The following is a 21543-nucleotide window of genomic DNA, read 5'->3' as shown; positions in this document are numbered from 1 at the left end:
ACGTACTGCTCACAAATACTGACATACCTACAGTATTTATTCATACTGTAGGTGAATAAATAAATAAACTGTGGTACATCAGACAGTGGAATGTTACTCAATGCTAAAAAGAAATGAGCTATCAAGTGAAAAAGACGGAGAAACCTCAAATGCACATCACTAAGTGAAAGAAACCAATCTGAAAAGTCACAATACTGTGATTATAACTATATAACTGTCTGGAAAAGGCAAAGCTATGGAGACAGTAAAAAGATCAGTGGTTGCCAGGGGTTGGGGTGGGGGTGATGAATAGATGGAGAACAGAGGATTTTTAGGGCATGAAAATGCTCTGTATGATACTATAATGATATATACTTGTCATTATACATTTCTCTAAGCCCATAGAATGTATACTACCAGTAGTGATTGCTATGGTCTTTGGGTGATTATGGTGTGTTGATGTAGGTTCCTCAGTTGTAACAAACGTACCACTGTGGTTAGGGATGTTGATAATGGGAGAGGCTATGTCTGTTTGGCAACATGGGGAGATATTGGAAATATCTGTTTTTCCTCTCAATCTTGCTCTGAACCTAAAATTGCGCCAAAAAAAAAAAAAAAAGTCTTAAGAAAAACCCTTTTATAGTTACCTCAAATATTATAGTTTTTATTTTTTGAATTATTTTTGAAATGAGACAGAAGTTATTTTCATAACTACACTCACATACATGCACACATAGATATATCTGAGTCTCTTTTTCCAAAAATAAAAGTCAAAACACCTCAGTTTCGTGTGCAAAGGTCCCCAAATTCCAGCTGCATTCAACCTTGTTTTCCGTTACTTCGCAATCTAGTCCTTCCACATGACCCAGTTCAGCCGAATTACTATTCTATAAAAACATCTGAGTCATTCCTATTTCTTCCTGCTCACCTTCTTCTGCATCTGGGACATTCACACGTTTTCTATTCTTCAAGACCCAGTCTCAGTCCTCAGTTCTCGGTGAGGCCTTTCCTGTACCTTCCAGGTTACCGTGGTTTCAAATTTCAATTTCAATAGCACCGTGTTGACTGTAACTCACTCTGCCCTCTAATCCTGTACAGACTTAGTTCTTGATATTAATAGTCATGTAAGTCTCCTTGCCCCATTGGACTGTATTTAATAAAAGGTCAAGGACTATATTGTAAATATTTTATATCCTCAGAGAACATCTATCACAGTTCTTTCTGTGGCAGAGGTGAGCAGGAAATGCTTGTTACATGAACTCACCTCTACTTTGAAATCACAGGGATTAAAATCCCAAATACCTGTTTGTGAATGTTTTAAGAAAAGATGTAGATTCTAACCATAGTCTTGCCACTGATTTTCTATGCAGATGTTTTATCCACCTGTAAAGTGAAGCACTAGTACTATGTGATTTAAAGGGCCTTTCTAGCCCTGGTTATGTTGGTTAATGGAAGTTAATTTTCAGAAGACCAATGCAAGTTCCACCAAAGTAACAGAAAAATGTTCAGTAAGTAAGCAGATTTTCTCCAAGCTTTAACCTCCTCAGAAATTCAGGTGGACTGGAACTTCTTTCCAATACAGTCTATTGACTGAGGTATGGAGGAAATGTTTGGGTTTATATTTAACCTGTGTATATGGCAGGGATATTTAATTTACAATACAGCCTAAGGTTATTGCTGTGGCTGAATGTTTCACAAAGTACAGGTGTGATGACAGAGGAGCTTATGAAACATTGAAAGAACTCTATCATCAAAACCACCTCTTTGGGCTTCCCTGGTGGTGTAGTGGTTGAGAGTTCGCCTGCCGATGCAGGGGACACGGGTTCGTGCCCCGGTCCGGGAAGATCCCACATGCCGCGGCGCGGCTGGGCCCGTGAGCTATGGCCGCTAAGCCTGTGCGTCCAGAGCCTGTGCTCCGCAACGGGAGAGGCCACAGCAGTGAGAGGCCCGCATACCGCAAACAAAACAAAACAAACAAAAAAAACACCTCTTTAATAAGACCCTGCAGCCTGTCAGGTTAAGAGTACCAATTAGTCATCCTGATGGGTTAAATACCTGAAAGGACCTTAGTCTCTTCTTGAAGTCCCCTCCAAGAGGGGTCTTTGGAGTGAAACTCCCTTTGACTTGCAGCCATGGTGCTTTCTTTTACATGAGCTGAAGTGAAGGTTTTGAAATACTTTTTGAAGTAGATCTCCCCACCCTTATAAGAGCAAGAGAAAGTTTATATTTCATAGAGGAATGTGGCATATTTATACCAAAAAGGTACAAGTGAGAAAGCGTTTGATTTGCTTGTTTGCTATTCTTATATTTCTCACAGTGGAGTGGTTTGGGTGGAATGTTAAATTTGTTTCATAAACACAAAATGGAAGGGAGACCGAAATGAAAAGAAGATAGTAGAAATGGTAATGATAGCATTTTTCTGTACGCTCACTAAACCCTAAAGCCCCTCCCCAAATCATCAACTTTGGCAAGCTATCTCCAGCGTTATCCTAGCACTGTTACAATTTTTAAGAAGGCAAAGCCCAGTGTGTTACTTCTTTTCCCCGACACATATTCCTTCATCTGTCATCCGCTCAGGAAACGTGGGTGCTTATGAAAGAAACAGGAACTAAACCCAAACTTTGATTCTCAGTCCTCGGTTCTCCCGCTCCTTCTCACCTATGACGAGCATTTTATACCCATCACTTTGTTCTTTCACAAAACGATGTGGCTGATATACAAAAAAAGTTTTGAAAAGTTTTTTATATTCTCAAGAGCAGAAAAATCAGTGCCAGATCTATATTAAGCTATTTCTGTGCTGATTTTTAAAGGATATCTTAGAAGCAGAAAGCCCAAATCCAGTTTATTTGCCGTTCTGCAATCGTATCTGACAAATAAATTCAAATGATTGCACCTTTGTACAGTATGGTGTAAAGAATGTGATCTGGCTGCTGATCGCTGAGGAGATACAACTCTGGTAGTGAGCAATTAGGCTGTTGGCTCTAGCAAAGTGATGGCCAGCTAGAACTTTTTAATGGGTCACTAGGGATAGACAGCATTCATCTCCATTTGTCATAAGGAAAGCCAGGCAGAAGCTAAGCATGCGTGAACAGTTAGAACAACAAACTTTGTTTTCATACCATCAGGTTCATTAAGGGCCACTCAGTCTGTGCCAGCACTAGCTTCCCCATGGTGCTGTAGCTCATTGTTTGTATTATGACTGTACTCTTGTAAATAATGATCAACTACTTTTGCACTGGGCCCGGGGTGATGTACAGGGGTTCATCTTCCAGCTTCTTGAAGAATTTCGTAATCAGGATTGTGTATACACTTGATAAATGATCATTTTTATTATTATTATTTATTATTACCCTGTCCTAATGTTTAAAACTAAAAATAACAGTAACATACCAATAAACCACACATTAATTTCATTTGATCCGTGGCAGATATGACTTGCTTACGTTCCATCACTGAGATAGTACTCTCTCCTTACCCAGCAGCCATCCAAGTCTTTTGTGTTCTCTTGTTAGGACTTAGACAATACAACAATACACAGACAGCCTGAGGGACTTTGTGCAATTAAGCACACACATATTTTTTGGTAAATACTTTGAGTTCCCTGGGTTTTTTTCTTCTCAAAAACTCAAGAACTTTTTGTTTTAAATAGTCTCTAATATGAAGTAGCTCGTTGAAAAGTTTTGCTCCTTCACTCTAGTGTTTTTGTCACCCTGAGAGATGGTTTTTCTTTAGATAAGAAATCTTCCTGAAAGCTTAACTGATAGAATCTGTCGTTCCACTGAGTTCATACGGGTAACCTCATTTGACGGTGGCAAGGCACCATCAGTGTTTAACGTTCAGTTGTAAACATCAGATTAAAACTTAGAGCGTTTAGAAAAAACGGGAGTCTATTATTCAGGCTCAGGACAGTAAGTAATTGAAGGAAAGGATACAAGCAGCTGGCAAAAGAGAGTGCTTTAAAAAGACATACGTTTCCTTTCCAGCTTACTCCACAGAGAAAATGTTACTCTTTAAATATGTCATTTGTCATCTAATCCTTACCAAATAGCATTTTGAAAGCTACAAATATTTACTTATAACCATGACTACACTTTAGACTAACATTCTGTAAATGCAAAGATAAGTTAATTTTCTTCATTTAGCATGAACACCTAATGTGTGAATTACTATGTGTTCTTTTTTTTTTTTTTTTTTTTTTTTTTTGCGGTACGCGGGCCTCTCACTGTTGTGGCCTCTCCCGTTGCGAAGCACAGGCTCCGGACGCGCAGGCTCAGCGGCCATGGCTCACGGGCCCAGCCGCTCCGCGGCATGTGGGATCTTCCCGGACCGGGGACGAACCCGCGTCCCCTGCATTGGCAGGCGGACTCTCAACCACTGCGCCACCAGGGAAGCCCTATGTGTTCTTTAAAGCTAAAAAATTCTAAATTTTCTCCCTTACCATGCAGGAAAGAACTTAATTAGTAGAAATTTCCTTTACTACGGAGGTTTATCTTTTGAGTAAATTGCACCTTTTCTGTATCCAAAAGAACTTTGAGTTACCTTGTGAAAGCAATTATTTGTATAATTAGATTTTTGAAATGGGAGCAAAAACAAAAATAACTCAAAGAAAAAAATGGAAATATACTAGCTTCACTTTGATATACTATAAACCAGCATGATACAGTTACAGTAAATGAAAATACAGTTTAGTTCTGAGTTTCCTTGTAGTCAAGACAAAAAGGACAACACAGTCTATCATGTAGTCCTCAATGTCTGGTGAAATTAATTTGATACATTAATCAGGAAAATCAACCAATTATTTACTATAACTGAATTATGAAAAGGGCACAATATATGGGGCTTTTTGCAAATTATATTAACAAAATAAAGGACGGTAACATCGCCAGAAATTATGGCATAAGAAGGAAAAGTTATTTTTCATATAGCTATTTTTGGACTCTAAAAATCTGACTCCATTATATGGAAATGTTTAGGAATTTCCTAAGATTGAATTCTCATGAAAAATCCTGGTCATTACATTTGGAACACTGTAATTTGTAGGATTTAGTTTAATTCAGTAGTTCAAACAAACTGCTTCCAAATTTTGTTTCAAAATTGGATGGGTCTTTATTTTAACAGTATTCTCTTTTTTTTTTTTTGGCCGTGCCATGGCTTGAGGGCTCTTAATTCCCCAAACAGAGCTTGAACCTGGGCCCTTGGCAGTGAAAGCACGGAGTCCTAACCACTGGACTGCCAGGAAATTCCCAACAGTATTTTTTTAATAGGTTGCTCAGTTATTTGAAGTTTATTTATTTATTTAACGATGTGGTTCTGTGAAGGAAAATTAACTTTAGGTTGACAAAAATTTGAGGTAAATTTGGAGACATTAGCAAGAGCTGAAGTATCTACAAAAATGTTGGGTATCACCATTAATAAAACAAAATCCTCCCGCTTCATAAAAGAAAGTTTTTAGCCCATGAATTTTTAGTGTTCAGGATGATGTACATGCTGTAATCTGATGACTTCCTTCCCCCTGCATCTAGTGTGATTATGCTACTAATCAGAGCTTAAAAATTCTGCTGTGGCTTAGAAACAGGATGTCTTCACTGTCTATTTACATGTTTGGCAGTTGGTAAGAAACTTCATATGGGGTTAAAAATTCTCTAAAGTTGCTATATTGTGAAATTTAAGTAAAGAGCCAAGGCAAAAATATAGCACTGCATCAAACTAAAATGCATGATATTGGATGAATTCCCAAAGTTAGGGTGGGGAAAGTAGAGAAAGAATTCCTTTCCTTATTGAAAAAGTCGTTTGAGTACAAGAATGGAAATTACTTATTTCAAGCTTGATGTTTTATACTGGTTGTATAAAAGGCTTCAGAAAATGGAATGTGATCTTAAATATTCTCTTACAAAAGGAGGCAGTGTTCTTTTAACATCTTTATTGGAGTCTAATTGCTTTACAATGGTGTGTTAGTTTCTGCTTTATAACAAAGTGAATCAGTTATACATATACATATGTTCCCATATGGACACAGTGTTCTTTACATGTTTTAATGTGTTTTAGAATTAGTCCCTTTCCTTTCTTGCACATGTCTTACAAGCTGTTCTAAACTCATACTCAAAATATTTGAGCTTCATATTTATGCTAATTCACAAGAGAGGGAACTTGTATATCTTTCCTAAAATAAGTTTGGAAATTTTAGAATTGTTTCCTTTTGGGCTATGTGTCCGCCTTCGGAATTGAGAAACTTTGCTATGGCAAGGATGGGCAAAAATGGAAAGGAAGAGAAAGTAATGGAAGAGGGAGGGGTGAAAAAGAGGGGGCAAACCTATGCTGTCCCACTTTTATTTTGTGATGTGAAAGCATTACCTCTGAGCTGGATTACTGCAGTGTTCTCCTGCCTGCTACCAAAGATCTGTTCTCCACATAGCAGTCTGAATTATCATTTGAAAATATGTATCAGGTATTTAAAATTCTTTAATCGTTTCCTCTTGCACTTAGAATAATGTTCAAACTCTTTACTGTAGCATACAAGTGATCTGTTATCCAACTTCTCAAATCTCTCTTCTTAGTTTCTACTCTGCTTTTAAAACATGTCAAGCTTTTTCCATTTCAGGGCCTTTTTGCTTGACTTTCTTTTGCCTGGAACACTCTTCCTCCTCTTCTGTTCATGACTGGCTTTTCAACGTTTAAGTCTCAGCTCAAAAATCACATTGCAGAGACCTTACTTGACTAATTTATCTAAAGGAGTCCTGCTTTCACCCAGCCCAGCCAGCTCTTACTGAATTGTTTGTTCGTTTATTTTTTCATAGCACTTAGTGCAATCTAAACTTATTTTCATTAATGATTGGTTTACTTGAGGTTTGTCCCCTTGGATGAGACTGTGAACATCTGGAAAGCAGGGTTTTTGTCTGTTTTGGCCATGTGGTTATTCTCATCGACTTTCAGACTTTCACAGTGCCTGGCATGGATTTAATGCAAAATAAATATTTGTTGAATAAATGAATGAGTGAAATAAAGAATTTGGTATGGCTGGAGTACTGAGCCTGTGTTTTCTTGAATGAGGGTTGGTAAATTATAAAACTTCTAGAAGTTTTTCTAGAACTTTCCTGGGAAAAGTTTGCATAGTGGTAAATAGGAAGTTATGCTAGAAAGATAGGCCAGGGGCCAAATCCTACAGTTTCCTGAATGTCGTGGTACATAGTTTCTGGAATCACCTCTGTGGTCAATGGATAGCTATTGACAGTTTCTAAGCATTTTTGAAATGCTCCTTTATTATTCATTATGGAAAACCATTTGTGTGTCAGTAGAGTCTGGTTCACTCATCAGCTGACTGAGTAACTTCCAAACATCAGCAGGATGTTGATTTAATCAGCCTTTTTTCATGCAGCATGGCTGGCAGGAGAAAATTTTTGCCTTAGTTCTTCACAGCCTGAGATGAAGTGAACCAGTGCTTGTTGAAGGCATTTCTTACCAGTTGTTTCTCATATCTTAGTAGAGCAGCAGGCTCCCCCAAAGCATGATACCATCTTGTTGAATCATTCCCCTTTCCTCAGTTGTTCTTTATTTTACAATTTACTTTTCTAATGCATAGAGTTACCATCACATTAGAGTTACCTTCTCCTGTGGTATGTTTTAATTTGGTCTGGTCTTAAAGGAAATCCAGTTTGAAGCCTTTAAAGGCAGTTAGCTTCTTGTTTGTTGCAATGGAGTAGCAGGTAGATCCTTCCTTAGCTGAAGCCTAGTACTTATACGGCCTTATAATAATCTCCAGCTAATAGTACAGGCTTGTATGTGGCACACACATGTTCACCTGGACTTTTCCTACCACTTCAGATGTGTGTATCTAATTTCAAAAATGAACTACAAAGATATCAGGCTTCCAGTTAACATGATGGCCTGTTTTATATATAATCTCTGGCAGCCAATTCTAGTTTCCTGAACTGGTTCACAATAATTTAAAAGCCAGTTCATGAATAAGTTTTATGGATTAACCTTAAGTCATGGAATCTTCTTTATATTTATATTGGGGAACATGGTATTATGTTTAATACTGGGTTATAAATGGGGAAAGCACCAAATAAGCAAAAAACCAATGTGGTCAAATTTAAGAGAAGGAACCAGTTTATCAGTGTTGGCTAACAGTTTTCAAGAGCTACTGAATCACATTCATCAGTGATAATCAGTATTGGAAGCTCTCAGTGTGAATGATGACTTCAGAGATGTTGTTATTAAACTTACATCCTTCTAGTCCATTATAGCTTATGAAGCACACTCACATGTAATATACCTTTTGATTTGTGTGAAAATGTTTTGCTTCTTAGAATTTATTTTTTCTCTTTTCCTAGACATATCATAGACATCATCTATATGTAAAGTAGATGGAAAACAAAAAAATAAATAAGTCATGTGGTCCCTATCCTCGGAAAGTTCTACTAGGAGAAACAAATGTACTTAGGTAGGTGCCACATATGGCAGAGTATGATAAGTGCCAGTAGAAGAACAGGGATACGATGATATTGCAATGCTTGACTGTAGCTTTAGGGTTGAGAAAAAATTTCTTAGAGAAGGCAGGATTTAAGCTTGGCCTTATAGGATATGTTAGATTTCAACAAGAAAATCCAAGTGTCAGAGGATCTCTAGGTCAGTGGAACAGTCTGAGCAAAACATGAAGGTAGGAAAGTGCAAAATGTATCTATTTTCATTCAATGTTAATGGCTGGTGTTATAAAACTAGAGCATGTCAGTACTAACCTGTTGTGTTCAGAACTTATAGTTTGGCCCTTAACTGGAGGCAGTTTCCACCAACCACAAGTACCTCACTATATCCTCATGAATTATGTGTCTATGGGAGTTGTAGACTATACATACCCAGCATTAATGAGAGTATATTCACATCCTTGAAATGAATAGATCTTATATAAATTACATCCAGTTGTTTCTCTTTAGGGTTTTAGTGATTTCTGAAGCACATTTATATATAATACACAATTAAATCATTCCAAAATCCTACGTAGTAGGTGGTGGTATGACAGTTTCTTAGTGGAGAACAAAGACACAAGCGTTTAAATGACTTTTTCCAGGTTCACTTGGTCAGTAAGTGTAGACACATACCCGATTTAGGACCTATTCATTTTCCTCTATAGCTATAAGCTTGTCACTATGTAGTCATCCATACAGCTCATATTTGTCTGTGTTGGTGTATGAGAAATTGAGGAAATTTAAGAAAGAAACCAGGAATTCAAAATGAATGATTTTGACAGCAAAAATAATTCTGAAACCACAGAATCGAGAACAAAGGTGAAAGTGGCAAGGAAAGCTGATTTCAGGCAAGATTTGATGGAAGGAAGGCCAGTAGCGAAGAATATGCAAATTAAAAAGAAAAGGAGAAGGCTTTACTATTATTAGACAAAGTTAAGGATATCAGATCTTAAAATAGGGCAGTTTATGTTTTCTGTAGTAAGGGATACGATTCTTTATATATCATGAGAAGGCAGTGACTGGGAACTCAGGAACTTACTACTACTTTCTATTTCTTACTAATACTTGAGTGGCCAGACTATCAAAAGCCTACTCAGGTGAATCTTATATGCCTTCCATGATTTTATATTTATTTGTTCAGTAACAGTGGTTTCATTTCTTTATACTTCAAAATAGACCAAGCATAATTTGGATTTCACCATGAAAATGACTAGTACTAGTGTGAATATTCACTTTTCTGAAATGAGGCAAAGGGTTCTGTCTATAGACATTCTCCATGAATAAAGCATAGGGCAAAATGTATTAAATCAAGTAAATTTAATTACATTTTTTTACCAAAAAATGCATCATTGCACGTTACATGGAGAGCAGCTTATTAAGTGGTTTAAGAGATTTATAGTGTCTTTGTAGTTTATTAAAAATCCTTCCTTTTATATTAATGAGAATCCAACTTGTAAGTTTGGAATCAATTTCTCAATCAAAGGAATGTGGTATAACATTTTGTGTGCTGTATTTAGCATCTCTTCTGGATTGGAAAAATTTATTCCTTTTAACCTTGTGTTCTTCACATTCTAAAGCCTGAAAACAGATTTGGAGGAGTGGGAGGTATCCCTAATCTCATCCTTCAGAAAGTCACAGTTTATTCTTCCATTGTCAGGATTAAAGGCAAAAGGAACAAAAAGAAAAGAAGAGAAAATAAAAGACAAAAATATTGAAAATGTGAATTAGAGGTGGCCCAGCATTGGCAGATTTTAATTTTGATCAATCGTAAGACAAACAGAAGCATGTAGATTCAATTTGCCAGAAAACACATATGGCTTAGAAAAGAGGGAGAAGAAAACGAACTTGGAACAAAGCACATTCATCCATTTTCACCAATGCCAAAATACCCACATATCATTTTAGGAGCACTGTTTATTAACCTCTTGCCCTTTAGTGTGGAGGCTGGGTAGAGTGAATGTGAACTAGAACTCAGCCCTGACACTTTCTGTCTGTGAGACCTCGGACTGAACCCAGTTTAGAAATATTTGCCTTCATTTGATCCTCTTTTTTTCTCTTTATAGCTTAACCAGCTGGAAAAGGCAGTGGAAGCAGCACACACATTTTTCATGGCCAACCCTGAGCACATGGAAATGCAGCAGAACATCAAGAATTACAGAACGATGGCGGGTGTTGAAGACCTCCAGCTGGTAGATCGGGATGCCAAACCACATCTGGTGAGCTTTGGGGACCCTGTCCTAACCATGAGGAACTTAGTGCTCTTACCTTTCAATGGACTCAAAGCAAATTCCTATGAATGGATATCTCACATTGATTTCCAACGTCCAATACAGTATCATTTTTACACTTTCAGAGTTCCCAAGATGAAGTATTGTAATTCAGGGTTGAAAAATTGAAAGAAAAAGAAAATTAACTTAGAAAATCAGTATGATATGGTGAAAAGTAAGATGTGACGTAAATGTCTGTAACCCTCTCTGAGCCTCAGCACCCGCTCCAGCGCTTCAATTTTACCCACTGGAGTTGAAGCCCATGTGAATTGCTCAGGGTCACACCATGGTTTCCCAGCAACTAGTCCAGTGGCTTTTTCCACGGTACCTGTCCTTTTCAAATTTTGATTTTTTTAAGCTACATAATTATTCCTTTAAATGAAATCTTACTTGAAATTCACAGTGTGTTGAAAGGGCATCTTTTTCAATTGGATACATCACCATTCTCAATGTGTGGCCTCCAAGAGGACTGAAGAAAAGGCTAAGAGAGGAAGATTTTAGATGAAAGTCTTTTTTCGTTTTATTTTTTAAAAGAATGAACTATGTTCCCTGGAGCCACATTATTATGATGGTTTCCGTGCTCTTGTACATTGGATGTCTTAAGCTGAGTGCAGTTTAGGGGATCCTTTCTAATTACAGGAAGGTACTTCTTTCCTTCAACGCTGTGATCTGATCTGTGACAAATCTGTACTATACATTATGTAAATGGCTAACAAGTCAACTGCAAACCAACTGAATGCACAAATCTTAGTGTTGGTGCTGAAATCTATTCAAAATAGTCATCATGATCTCAAAGTTTGTTTCAAAATTTGCAAGCATCAAGTGTCAATCAAAACTGAAGATGGAACATTAATGAATGTTGAATTCTCATGTTTTAGGTGTACTTCCTTTTTAGATTTTTTGGTTCTCTGATAATTTTACCATACTGTTTCATTTAAATTTCTTACACACTAACTTTGCTTATGCCATTGCAATAAAATTGCAGTATACACACACACACACACAAAAAAAAATTTGAACCAGGCCTGGAATTGAGTGTCACGTCCACCCACATCCATCTTCCTGCACTTTGTTGCATGGCCCTACCTGCATTTAAAAGGGTTAGAAAATATAGTCTTGAGTGAGCTCAGGAAGAAAATGAAATTGATTGATGCCACAGCAGTAGGCTTGCTCAGTCAGTCCCTTCTCATTTACAATTAGTTGAAGCCAGGGGAGTTTCCCTTTATCTCCCAGTGCGATCCTTCTTTATCTTCCACAGCGCAAGAGTCCCACACCCACCTACCTAAGTGATCCAGAGTCTGCCTGCATTTTGCCATTCAAGTGCCCCTTGGGTGCTCTTTGAAAAAAATTTTTCTGTGTTTCTTTACAGGAGAGTTACAGTGAAGGAGTTAAACATTATGAGGCAGATGACTTTGAACTAGCTATCAAGTACTTTGAACAAGCTTTAAGAGAATATTTCAATGAAGATACAGAGTGCAGAGCCCTGTGTGAGGGGCCTCAGAGATTTGAGGAATATGAGTACTTAGGGTATAAAGCTGGTCTCTATGAAGCCATTGCAGGTAAAGTTTATTTTTTCCCTTGATTTCCTGATTATAGAAATACTACATGCCATCTGTAAAACTATTCCAATAATGTAGACGTATATATTGTAAAAAGTATAATTGTAAAAAAATTCTCCTATACGTATCCCATCCTCTCTCCCGTGGATTACTTTCCCTAGCTTAAATTTTGGTGACTATGCTTCCAAGCTTTTTCAGATACACACACAAATATTTAGGTACTTATTTATAATTATTATTTCATTTTATAAAAATAAGACAACACTGTAAATATTGATTTTCAGTATATGTTTTGTTTTTGTTTCATTTTATGCTTAACAATATATTGTGGACTTCTCATGTAAGTACATGTAGATCTACCTTATTGCATTATATGGGGAAAGTGTAATTTATTTGACCAGTCCTTTACTGATGAATACTAAGCAAGTTGCAGTTTTTTATTATGATTAATAATGTAGTAGTGAATATCTTTGTATAGTCTTCTTCTATTACTTAAATGAATATTTTGTTACATACGGGAATTTAATATACCGCTATTTAAAATAGTAGGTAAAGTTCATTATACATTAATTGGGGAGGTTGACTAGTTAACCATGTATGGTGGGGACTGAGTTCTCTGCTGCATATGAAAAAATACACGAAATAAATTCTATTATATTAATAATATGAGTAAAAATAGAACTGTTAGAAGAAAATGCAAGGGAATATTTGTATAACAGTAGGAAAGCTCTTCTTAGCATGATGAAAGACAAGAAATTTTAAGAAAAAGATAGATTTTACATAAGATTTATAAATATAAAAGCTACTTTAATCAAATTGATTTATAATAGCAAGTGGAAAAAGTTGCAAAATGTTTACAGGAAAACAGTTAATATCATTACTACTTAACACAGACTGTGAATTATTAGTAGTACTGGTAATTCATTTCTTATTTATTGGTAGTAATAAAAATAAGCAAAATTTATTTAACAGTTAAAATATACAGAGCATTTTATATAGCTATATCTCTTTTAATCCTATAAACAACTCCTTGTAGGTATTGTTATTCACCCTCTTCTCCCCTTTTAAATGAGGAATTTAGACCTCAGAAAGATTAAGTAATGGGATTAAGGTGAAACTGGGAATCAAACCTAGGTTTTTCTCACTCTAGAGCCCATACTTTGAAGATCTACATAGTTAAAAAATGGGCAAAGGTTATTTATTCAATAATAAATGTTTAACACATATTTGTTGAGTGCATATTGTATTCCAAGTTATAAAACATGAAAAACAATGTTCAACTTCTCATATACTCATAGAAATGCAGATTAATAAAGTCAGTTTTCTTTCCCCAACTTCCAATGTTTTCTGTCTTCATAAAAAGCATCACTCACCTAGTAGCTCAAACCAAATCCCTAGAAGTTATCTTTCAATCCAACATTTCCTTCAATTCTTATTCCCCTCCGACTTGTTACCAAACTTTGAAAGATGCTACTTCCTAATAGCATTTGAGATTTCCTGGTTCCCTCCACTCCTTTTGCTACCACCCTGGTTCAAATCAACACTATATTTTAACTAATTCACTGTGATAGTTTCCTTGCTGGTCCTCACGTTCTGATCAGGTTTCACTCTGTAGGCAGACAGAACAGTTTTCCAAAAAACAGAAAGTCTGCTCACAGATATGCTGAATCACCCCCTGCCACGCCACTGGCTTCCATTGCACTTGAAATAAAACCCAAAACCTTTAACAAGGACTTTCATGACTGCGTACTAGTGTTCATCTGTACTTATTTTAATTCCTAAGGTACGCCAGGCTCATTTCCACTTACAGACTTGAAAATGTTGTCTTCTCTCACTTGGCTATTGCCCTATCTTGTTAAGTGCTTAATCCTCAGTGCCTACTTATGGTGACTGGCAAATAGCAGGTGCTTAGTGAATATCTGTTAAATGAATGGGTGGAAGGAAGAAAGGATGAGGGAAGGAAGGAAGGAAGGAGACGACCTATCCATCAATCACATTGCAGAGATTAAAAGGTTAACAATACTATACATTTGTGAAAATATAGGTCTTAAATTGTTGAGGTTTTTTTTTTGAATTTTATTTTATTTATTTTTTTATTCAGCAGGTTCTTATTAGTTATCCATTTTATACATATTAGTGTATATATGTAAATCTCAGTCTCCCAATTCAACACACCACCACCCCCTTCTGCCATGTTCCCCCCTTGGTGCCCATACATTTGTTCTCTACATCTGTGTCTCAATTTCTGCCCTGCAAACCGGTTCACCTGTACCATTTTTCTAAGTTCCACATATATGCGTTAATATACAATATTTGTTTTTCTCTTTCTGACTTACTTCACTCTGAATGACAGTCTCTAGATCCATCCACGTCTCTACAAATAAACTAATTTCATTCCTTTTTATGGCTGTGTAATGTTCCATTGTATATATGTGCCACATCTTCTTTATCCATTTGTCTATTGATGGGCATTTAGGCTGCTTCCATGTCCTGGCTATTGTAAATAGTGCTGCAATGAACATTGGGATGCATGTGTCTTTTTGAATTATGGTTTTCTCTTGGTATATGCCCAGTAGTGAGATTGCTGGGTCATATGGTAATTCTATTTATAGTTTTTTAAGGAACCTCCCCACTGTTCTCCAAAGTGGCTGTATCAATTTATATTCCCACCAACAGTGCAAGAGGGTTCCCTTTTCTCCACACCCTCTCCAGCATCTGTTGTTTTTAGATTTTCTGGTGATGCCCATTCTAACTGGTGTGAGGTGATACCTCATTGTAATTTTGATTTGCACTTCTCTAATAATTAGTGATGTTGAGCAACTTTTCCTGTGCTTCTTGGCCATCTGTATGTCTTCATTGGAGAAATGTTTATTTAGGTCTTCTGCCAATTTTTGGATTGGGTTGTGTGTTTTTTTAATATTGAGCTGCATGAGCTGTTTATATATTTTGGAGATTAATCCTTTATCCGTTGATTTGTTTGCAAATATTTTCTCCCATTCTGAGGGTTGTCTTTTCATTGTGTTTGTAGTTTCCTTTGCTGAGCAAAAGCTTTGAAGTTTCATTAGGTCCCATTTGTTTATTTTTGTTTTTATTTCCATTACTCTAAGAAGTGGATCAAAAAAGATCTTGCTGTGATTTATGTCAAAGAGTGTTCTTCCTATGTTTTCCTCTAAGAGTTTTATAGTGTCCAGTCTTACATTTAGGTCTCTAATCCATTTTGAGTTTATTTTTGTGAATGGTGTTAGGGAGTGTTCTAATTTCATTCTTTTACATGTAGCTGTCCAGTTTTCCCAGCACCACTTATTGAAGAGACTGTCTTTTCTCCATTGTACATCCTTCCCTCCTTTGTCATAGATTAGTTGACCATGGGTGCATGGGTTTATCTCTGGGCTTTCTATCCTGTTCCATTGGTCTATATTTCTGTTTTTGTGCCAGTACCATATTGTCTTGATTACTGTAGCTTTGTAGTGTTGTCTGAAGTCAGGGAGTCTGATTCCTCCAGCTCATTTTTTTTTCCCTCAAGACCACTTTGGCTATTCGGGGTCTTTTGTGTCTCCATACAAATTTTAAGATTTTTTGTTCTAGTTCTGTAAAAAATGCCATTGGTAATTTGATAGGGATTACACTGACTCTGTAGATTGCTTTGGGTAGTATAGTCATTTTCACAATATTGATTCTCCAATCCAAGAACAGGATATATCTCTCCATCTGTTTGTATCATCTTTAATTTCTTTCATCAGTGTCTTACAGTTTCCTGCCTACAGGTCTTTTGTCTCCCTAGGTAGGTTTATTCCTAGGTATTTTATTCTTTTGGTTGCAATGGTAAATGGGAGTGTTTCCTTAATTTCTCTTTCAGATTTTTCATCATTAGTGTGTAGGAATGCAAGAGATTTCTGTGCATTAATTTTGTATCCTGCAATGTTACCAAATACATTGATTAGCTCTAGTAGTTTTCTGGTGGCATCTTTAGGATTCTCTATGTATAGTATCATGTCATCTGCAGGCAGTGACAGTTTTACTTCTTCTTTTCCAATTTGTGTTCAGTTTGTTTCTTTTTCTTCTCTGATTGCCGTGGCTAAGACTTCCAAAACTATATTGAATAAGAGTGGTGAGAGTGGCCATCCTTGCCTTGTTCCTGATCTTAGAGGAAATGCTTTTAATTTTTCACCATTGAGAATGATGTTTGCTGTGGGTTTGTCATATATGGCCTTTATTATGTTCAGGTAGGTTCCCTGTATGTCCACTTTCTGGAGAGTTTTTATCATAAATGGGTGTTGAATTTTGTCAGAAGCTTTTTCTGCATCTATTGAGATGATCGTACGGTTTTTCTTTTTCAATTTGTTAATATGGTGTATCACATTGATTGATTTGCATATACTAAAGAATCCTTGCATCCCTGGGATAAATCCCACTTGATCATGGTGTATGATGCTTTTAATGTGCTGTTGGATTCTGTTTGATAGTATTTTGTTGAGGATTTTTGCATCTGTATTCATCAGTGATATTGGTCTGTAATTTTCTTTTTTTATAGTATCTTTGCCTGGTTTTGGTATCAGGGTGATGGTGGCCTCATAGAATGTGATTGAGAGTGCCCCTTCCTCTGCAATTTTTTGGAAGAGTTTGAGAAGGATGGGTGTTAGCTCTTCTCTAAATGTTTGATAGAATTCTGGTCCTGGACTTTTGTTTGTTGGAAGATTTTTGATCACAGTTTCATTTTCATAACTTGTGATTGTTCAGTTCATATTTTCTATTTCTTCCTGGTTCAGTCTTGGAAGGTTATACCTTTCTAAGAATTTTTCCATTTCTTCCAGGTTGTCCATTTTATTGGCGTAGAGTTGCTTGTAGTAGTCTCTTAGGATGCTTTGTATTTCTGCGGTGTCTGTTGTAACTTCTCCTCTTTCATTTGTAATTTTATTGATTTGAGTTCTCTCCCTACTTTTCTTGATGAGTCTGGCTAGTGGCTTATCAATTTAGTTTATCTTCTCAAAGATCCAGCTTTTAGTTTTATTGATCTTTGCTACTGTTTTCTTTGTTTCTATTTCATTTATTTCTGCTCTGATCTTTATGATTTCTTTCCTTCTACTAACTTTGGGTTTTGTTTGTTCTTCTTTCTCTAGTTCCCTTAGGTGTAAGGTTAGATTGGTTATTTGAGATGTTTGTTGTTTCTTGAGGTAGGATTGTATTGCGATAAACTTCCCTCTTAGAACTGCTTTTGCTGCGGCCCGTAGGTTTTGGATCATCGTGTTTTCATTGTCATTTGTCTCTAGGTATTTTTTGATTTCCTCTTTGATTTCTTCAGTGATCTCTTGGTTATTAAGTAACGTATTGTTTATCCTCCATGTGTTTGTGTTTTGTACATTTTTTCCCCTTTAATTAATTTCTAATATCATAGCATTGTGGTCAGAAAAGATGTTTGATATGATTTCAATTTTCTTAAATTTACTGAGGTTTGATTTGTGACCCAAGATGTGATCTATCCTGTAGAATGTCCCGTGCACACTTGAGAAGAATCTGCTGTTTTTGGATGGAATGTCCTATAAATATCAATTAAATCTATCTGGTCTATTTTGTCTTTTAAAGCTTGTGTTTCCTTTTTACTTTTCTGTCTGGATGATCTGTCCATTGGTGTAAGTGAGGTTTTAAAGTCTCCCACTATTATTGTGTTACTGTCAATTTCCTCTTTTATAGCTGTTAGCAGTTGCCTTATGTATTGAGGTGCTCCTATGGTGGGTGCGTATATATTTATAATTGTTTTATCTTCTTCTTGGATTGATCCCTTGATCATTATGCAGTGTCCTTCCTTGTCTCTTGTAACATTCTTTATTTTAAAGTCTATTTTATCTTATATGAGTGTTGCTACTCCAGCTTTCTTTTGATTTCCATTTTCATGGAATATCTTTTTCCATCCCCTCACTTTCAGTCTGTATGTGTCCCTAGGTCTGAAGTGGATCTCTTGTAGACAGCATATATATGGGTCTTCTTTTTATATCCATTCAGTGAGCCTGTGTCTTTTGGTTGGAGCATTTAATCCATTCATGTTTAAGGTAATTATCGATATGTATGTTCCTATGACTATTTTCTTAATTGTTTTGGGTTTGTTTTTGTAGGTCCTTTTCTTCTCTTGTGTTTCCCACTTAGAGAAGTTCCTTTAGCATTTGTTGTAGAGCTGGTTTGGTGATGCTGAATTCTCTTAGCTTTTGCTTGTCTGTAAAACTTCTGATTTCTCCATTGAAAATGAATGAGATCCTTGCCGGGTAGAGTAATCTTGGTTGTAGGTCCTTCCCTTTCATCATTTTAAATATGTCATGTCACTCCCTTCTGGCTTGTAGAGTTTCTGCTGAGAAATCAGCTGTTAGCCTTATGGGAGTTTCCTTGTATGTTATTTGTCATTGTTCCCTTGCTGCTTTCAATAATTTTTCTTTGTCTTTAATTTTTACCAGTTTGATTACTATGTGTTTCCGCATGTTTCTCCTTGAGTTTAACCTGTATGGGACTCTCTGCGCTTCCTGGACTTGGGTGGCTATTTCCTTTCCCATGTTAGGGAAGTTTTCGACTATAATCTCTTCTAATATTTTCTCAGGTCCTTTTTCTCTCTCTTCTGCTTCTGGGACCCCTATAATGCAAATGTTGTTGCATTTAATATTGTCCCAGAGGTCTCTTAGGCTGTCTTCATTTCATTTCATTCTTTTTTCTTTATTCTGTTCCGCAGCAGTGAATTCCACCATTCTGTCTTCCAGGTCACTTATCCGTTCTTCTGTCTCAGTTATTCTGCTATTGATTCCTTCTAGTGTATTTTTCATTTTAGTTATTGTATTGTTGTATTGTTCACCTCTGTTTGTTTGTTCTTTAATTCTTCTAGGTCTTTGTTAAACATTTCTTGCATCTACTCGATCTTTGCCTCCATTGTTTTTCTGAGGCCCTGGATCATCTTCACTATCATTATTCTGAATTGTTTTTCTGGAAGATTGCCTATCTCCACTTCATTTAGTTGTCTTTATGGGGTTTTATCTTGTCCCTTCATCTGGTACATAGCCCTCTGCCTTTTCATCTTGTCTATCTTTCTGTGAATGTGGTTTTCTTCCACAGGCTGCAGGATTGTAGTTCTTGCTTCTGCTGTCTGCCCTCTGGTGGATGAGGTTATCTAAGAGCCTTGTGCAAGTTTGTGTTGAGGTTTTTTAGAGGGGTAATTAGGAAATATCTATCAAAATTTAGACTAAGAAGTAAACTGAAAATCAATGTGCCTTCTTTTAGCCTTTTTTTTTTTACATTTTAGAAATATGTATATATCTATACATTTCAAACTGATCACCACAATAAGTCTAGTTAAAATATGTCACCATACAAAGATATTGCATAGTTATTGACTGTATTCCCCACACTGTACATTTCATAACCATGACTTATTTATTTTGCAACTGGAAGTTTGTATGTCTTAAGCTCCCTCACCTATTTTTTCCTCCCCCACCACCTACCCCTCTGGCCCATTTGTTCTCTGTATCTATAACTCTGTTTTGTTATGTTTGTTCATTTGTTCTGTTTTGTTTTGTTTTGTCTTTAGATTGCACATATAAGTGAAACCATATAGTATTTTTCTTCCTCTTTCTGACTTATTAGCATAATACCTTCTAGGTCTATCCATGTTGTCACAAGTAACAAGATTTCATTCTTTTTTATGGCTGAGGGCTGAGTACTGTTCCATTGTGTGTGCACATATATCACATCTTCTTTATACATTCATCTATTGATGGGCACTTAGGCTGCTTCCATACCTTGGCTATTGTAAATATATTATTTGTCAAGTGACTTATTTGCTACACATTCAATTACCCAAGTTCAACTCAATTCACTTAAAATCAATACAGCATTATTGGGGATTTTTTTCCCATAAGGTTTTATTTTATTGGGCCTCTACCAGAGCAATTTACTTGCATTTTTGTAAACACTGCTCATTTGAATGTCACTTTTATGTGTGCTTCACATTTCAACTGCTGAATATTTCTTTAACTTAATCTTTTATTTGAGAATGGGCAGGCTTTTCCTTTATTACAGTTTACTATCTTGTAGTTTTTTTAAGGATAGGTTCCCTGCTTTCATTCCCACATTCATCTCTACACCTACCTCTACCAATGGCCACTGAACAGCTTTGGCAAATGTCCTAGATCTGGTTTAAGAGAATTGACTGACAAATTCCCACAAATTAACATTTTGCAATTTTCTGAGGTCACCACAGCCTGTTGGTTGCTGGAAAAGAATAGAAGTCTCCTAACTCAGGCTACTAACACAGCTACCACCACCATCACCCCACTTCCAATAAAGAAAAGTGATAAAAAATTCATAGTCCCTCAAGTTTAATCAAATATTATATGTTGCAGGAATATGGTAAGTCTTCTCAGGAATTTGAAGCATATCCAATTCATAATGAGATGGAAATCTTTAAAAGTATTCCCATGCGAGTGTCTTGAATCTCAAACCTATTAAAACATAATCATTTCACAGTAACATTTGATATAGAAAGGAGGCAAGGAATACAACTAATAAAAAGGGATATCATTACTCTAACTATGTAAATTCCTGCCTGGTTCAAAACTATTCTCGATTAGGAGTAAAACTGGCTTTTAAAATACAGAATGTATTTAGAAAGCCAGAGTTTTTGACTTTTAGACTTGGAAGAACATTACCAATTGGAGAAAACTACAAATGGCTTCTGAATGCAGTTATTTATTACCAGCCATGCTCACTGAAGCCTTAAAGGATATCATTTTGTCACTCTTATTTTGCTGCTATTAATATCTTACTTTGAAAAATACTTTCATTCAGATTGTGGATTCCTGTTGGGTGTGTTTCCCACCTTTTCCTTTTGCTTGTCATTTGGAATTAGGAGTGAATATTAAAAGGTAAAGAGGAAAGCAAATGGCCAGCGAAACTATGAGAAATGCTTGAGAGTTGTTTGTTGTTTTCTTAAGAAATAAAATACCTAGCTATTTATTTATAACATGCTAATCAAATAAACATAACCCATTCTTCTCTTCATGTCTTCCAACTGAAATTAAGAACCAATGGATGATAGTGATCTTATTAGCTGTACTATATTAGATTGAGTTAGCCAGGTTTTAAGAGAATTAGCACATTTCCCTACACACCAGGAAACAGATATTTCCTTTCTGTTGTGTTTTGGGGGTCCCTATTCAAGGTCATCTAGATACAAGCCAGACTCTGCATAATAGAAAGCCTTTTGAATGGAGGCAGTTGTGGATTAGACTGTACAGTCATGAAGTC

General features: G+C 36.3%; 1 protein-coding gene across 1 annotated transcript in view; it reads left to right on the top strand.

Moving 5' to 3' along the window:
* The window catches only part of P3H2 (prolyl 3-hydroxylase 2), a 159643-nt gene that overhangs the window by 106910 nt on the left and 31190 nt on the right, over positions 1-21543 (top strand). Inside the window, exons 2-3 of the mRNA XM_067738405.1 lie at positions 10505-10657; positions 12078-12267. Coding sequence (XP_067594506.1) covers positions 10505-10657; positions 12078-12267 — 343 coding nt within the window. The remainder of the gene's footprint in view (positions 1-10504; positions 10658-12077; positions 12268-21543) is intronic.

This window comes from Pseudorca crassidens, chromosome 5 (genome assembly GCF_039906515.1).
Source record: "Pseudorca crassidens isolate mPseCra1 chromosome 5, mPseCra1.hap1, whole genome shotgun sequence".
NCBI lineage: Eukaryota > Metazoa > Chordata > Mammalia > Artiodactyla > Delphinidae > Pseudorca > Pseudorca crassidens.
This window is presented reverse-complemented; position numbering and strand designations above follow the sequence as displayed.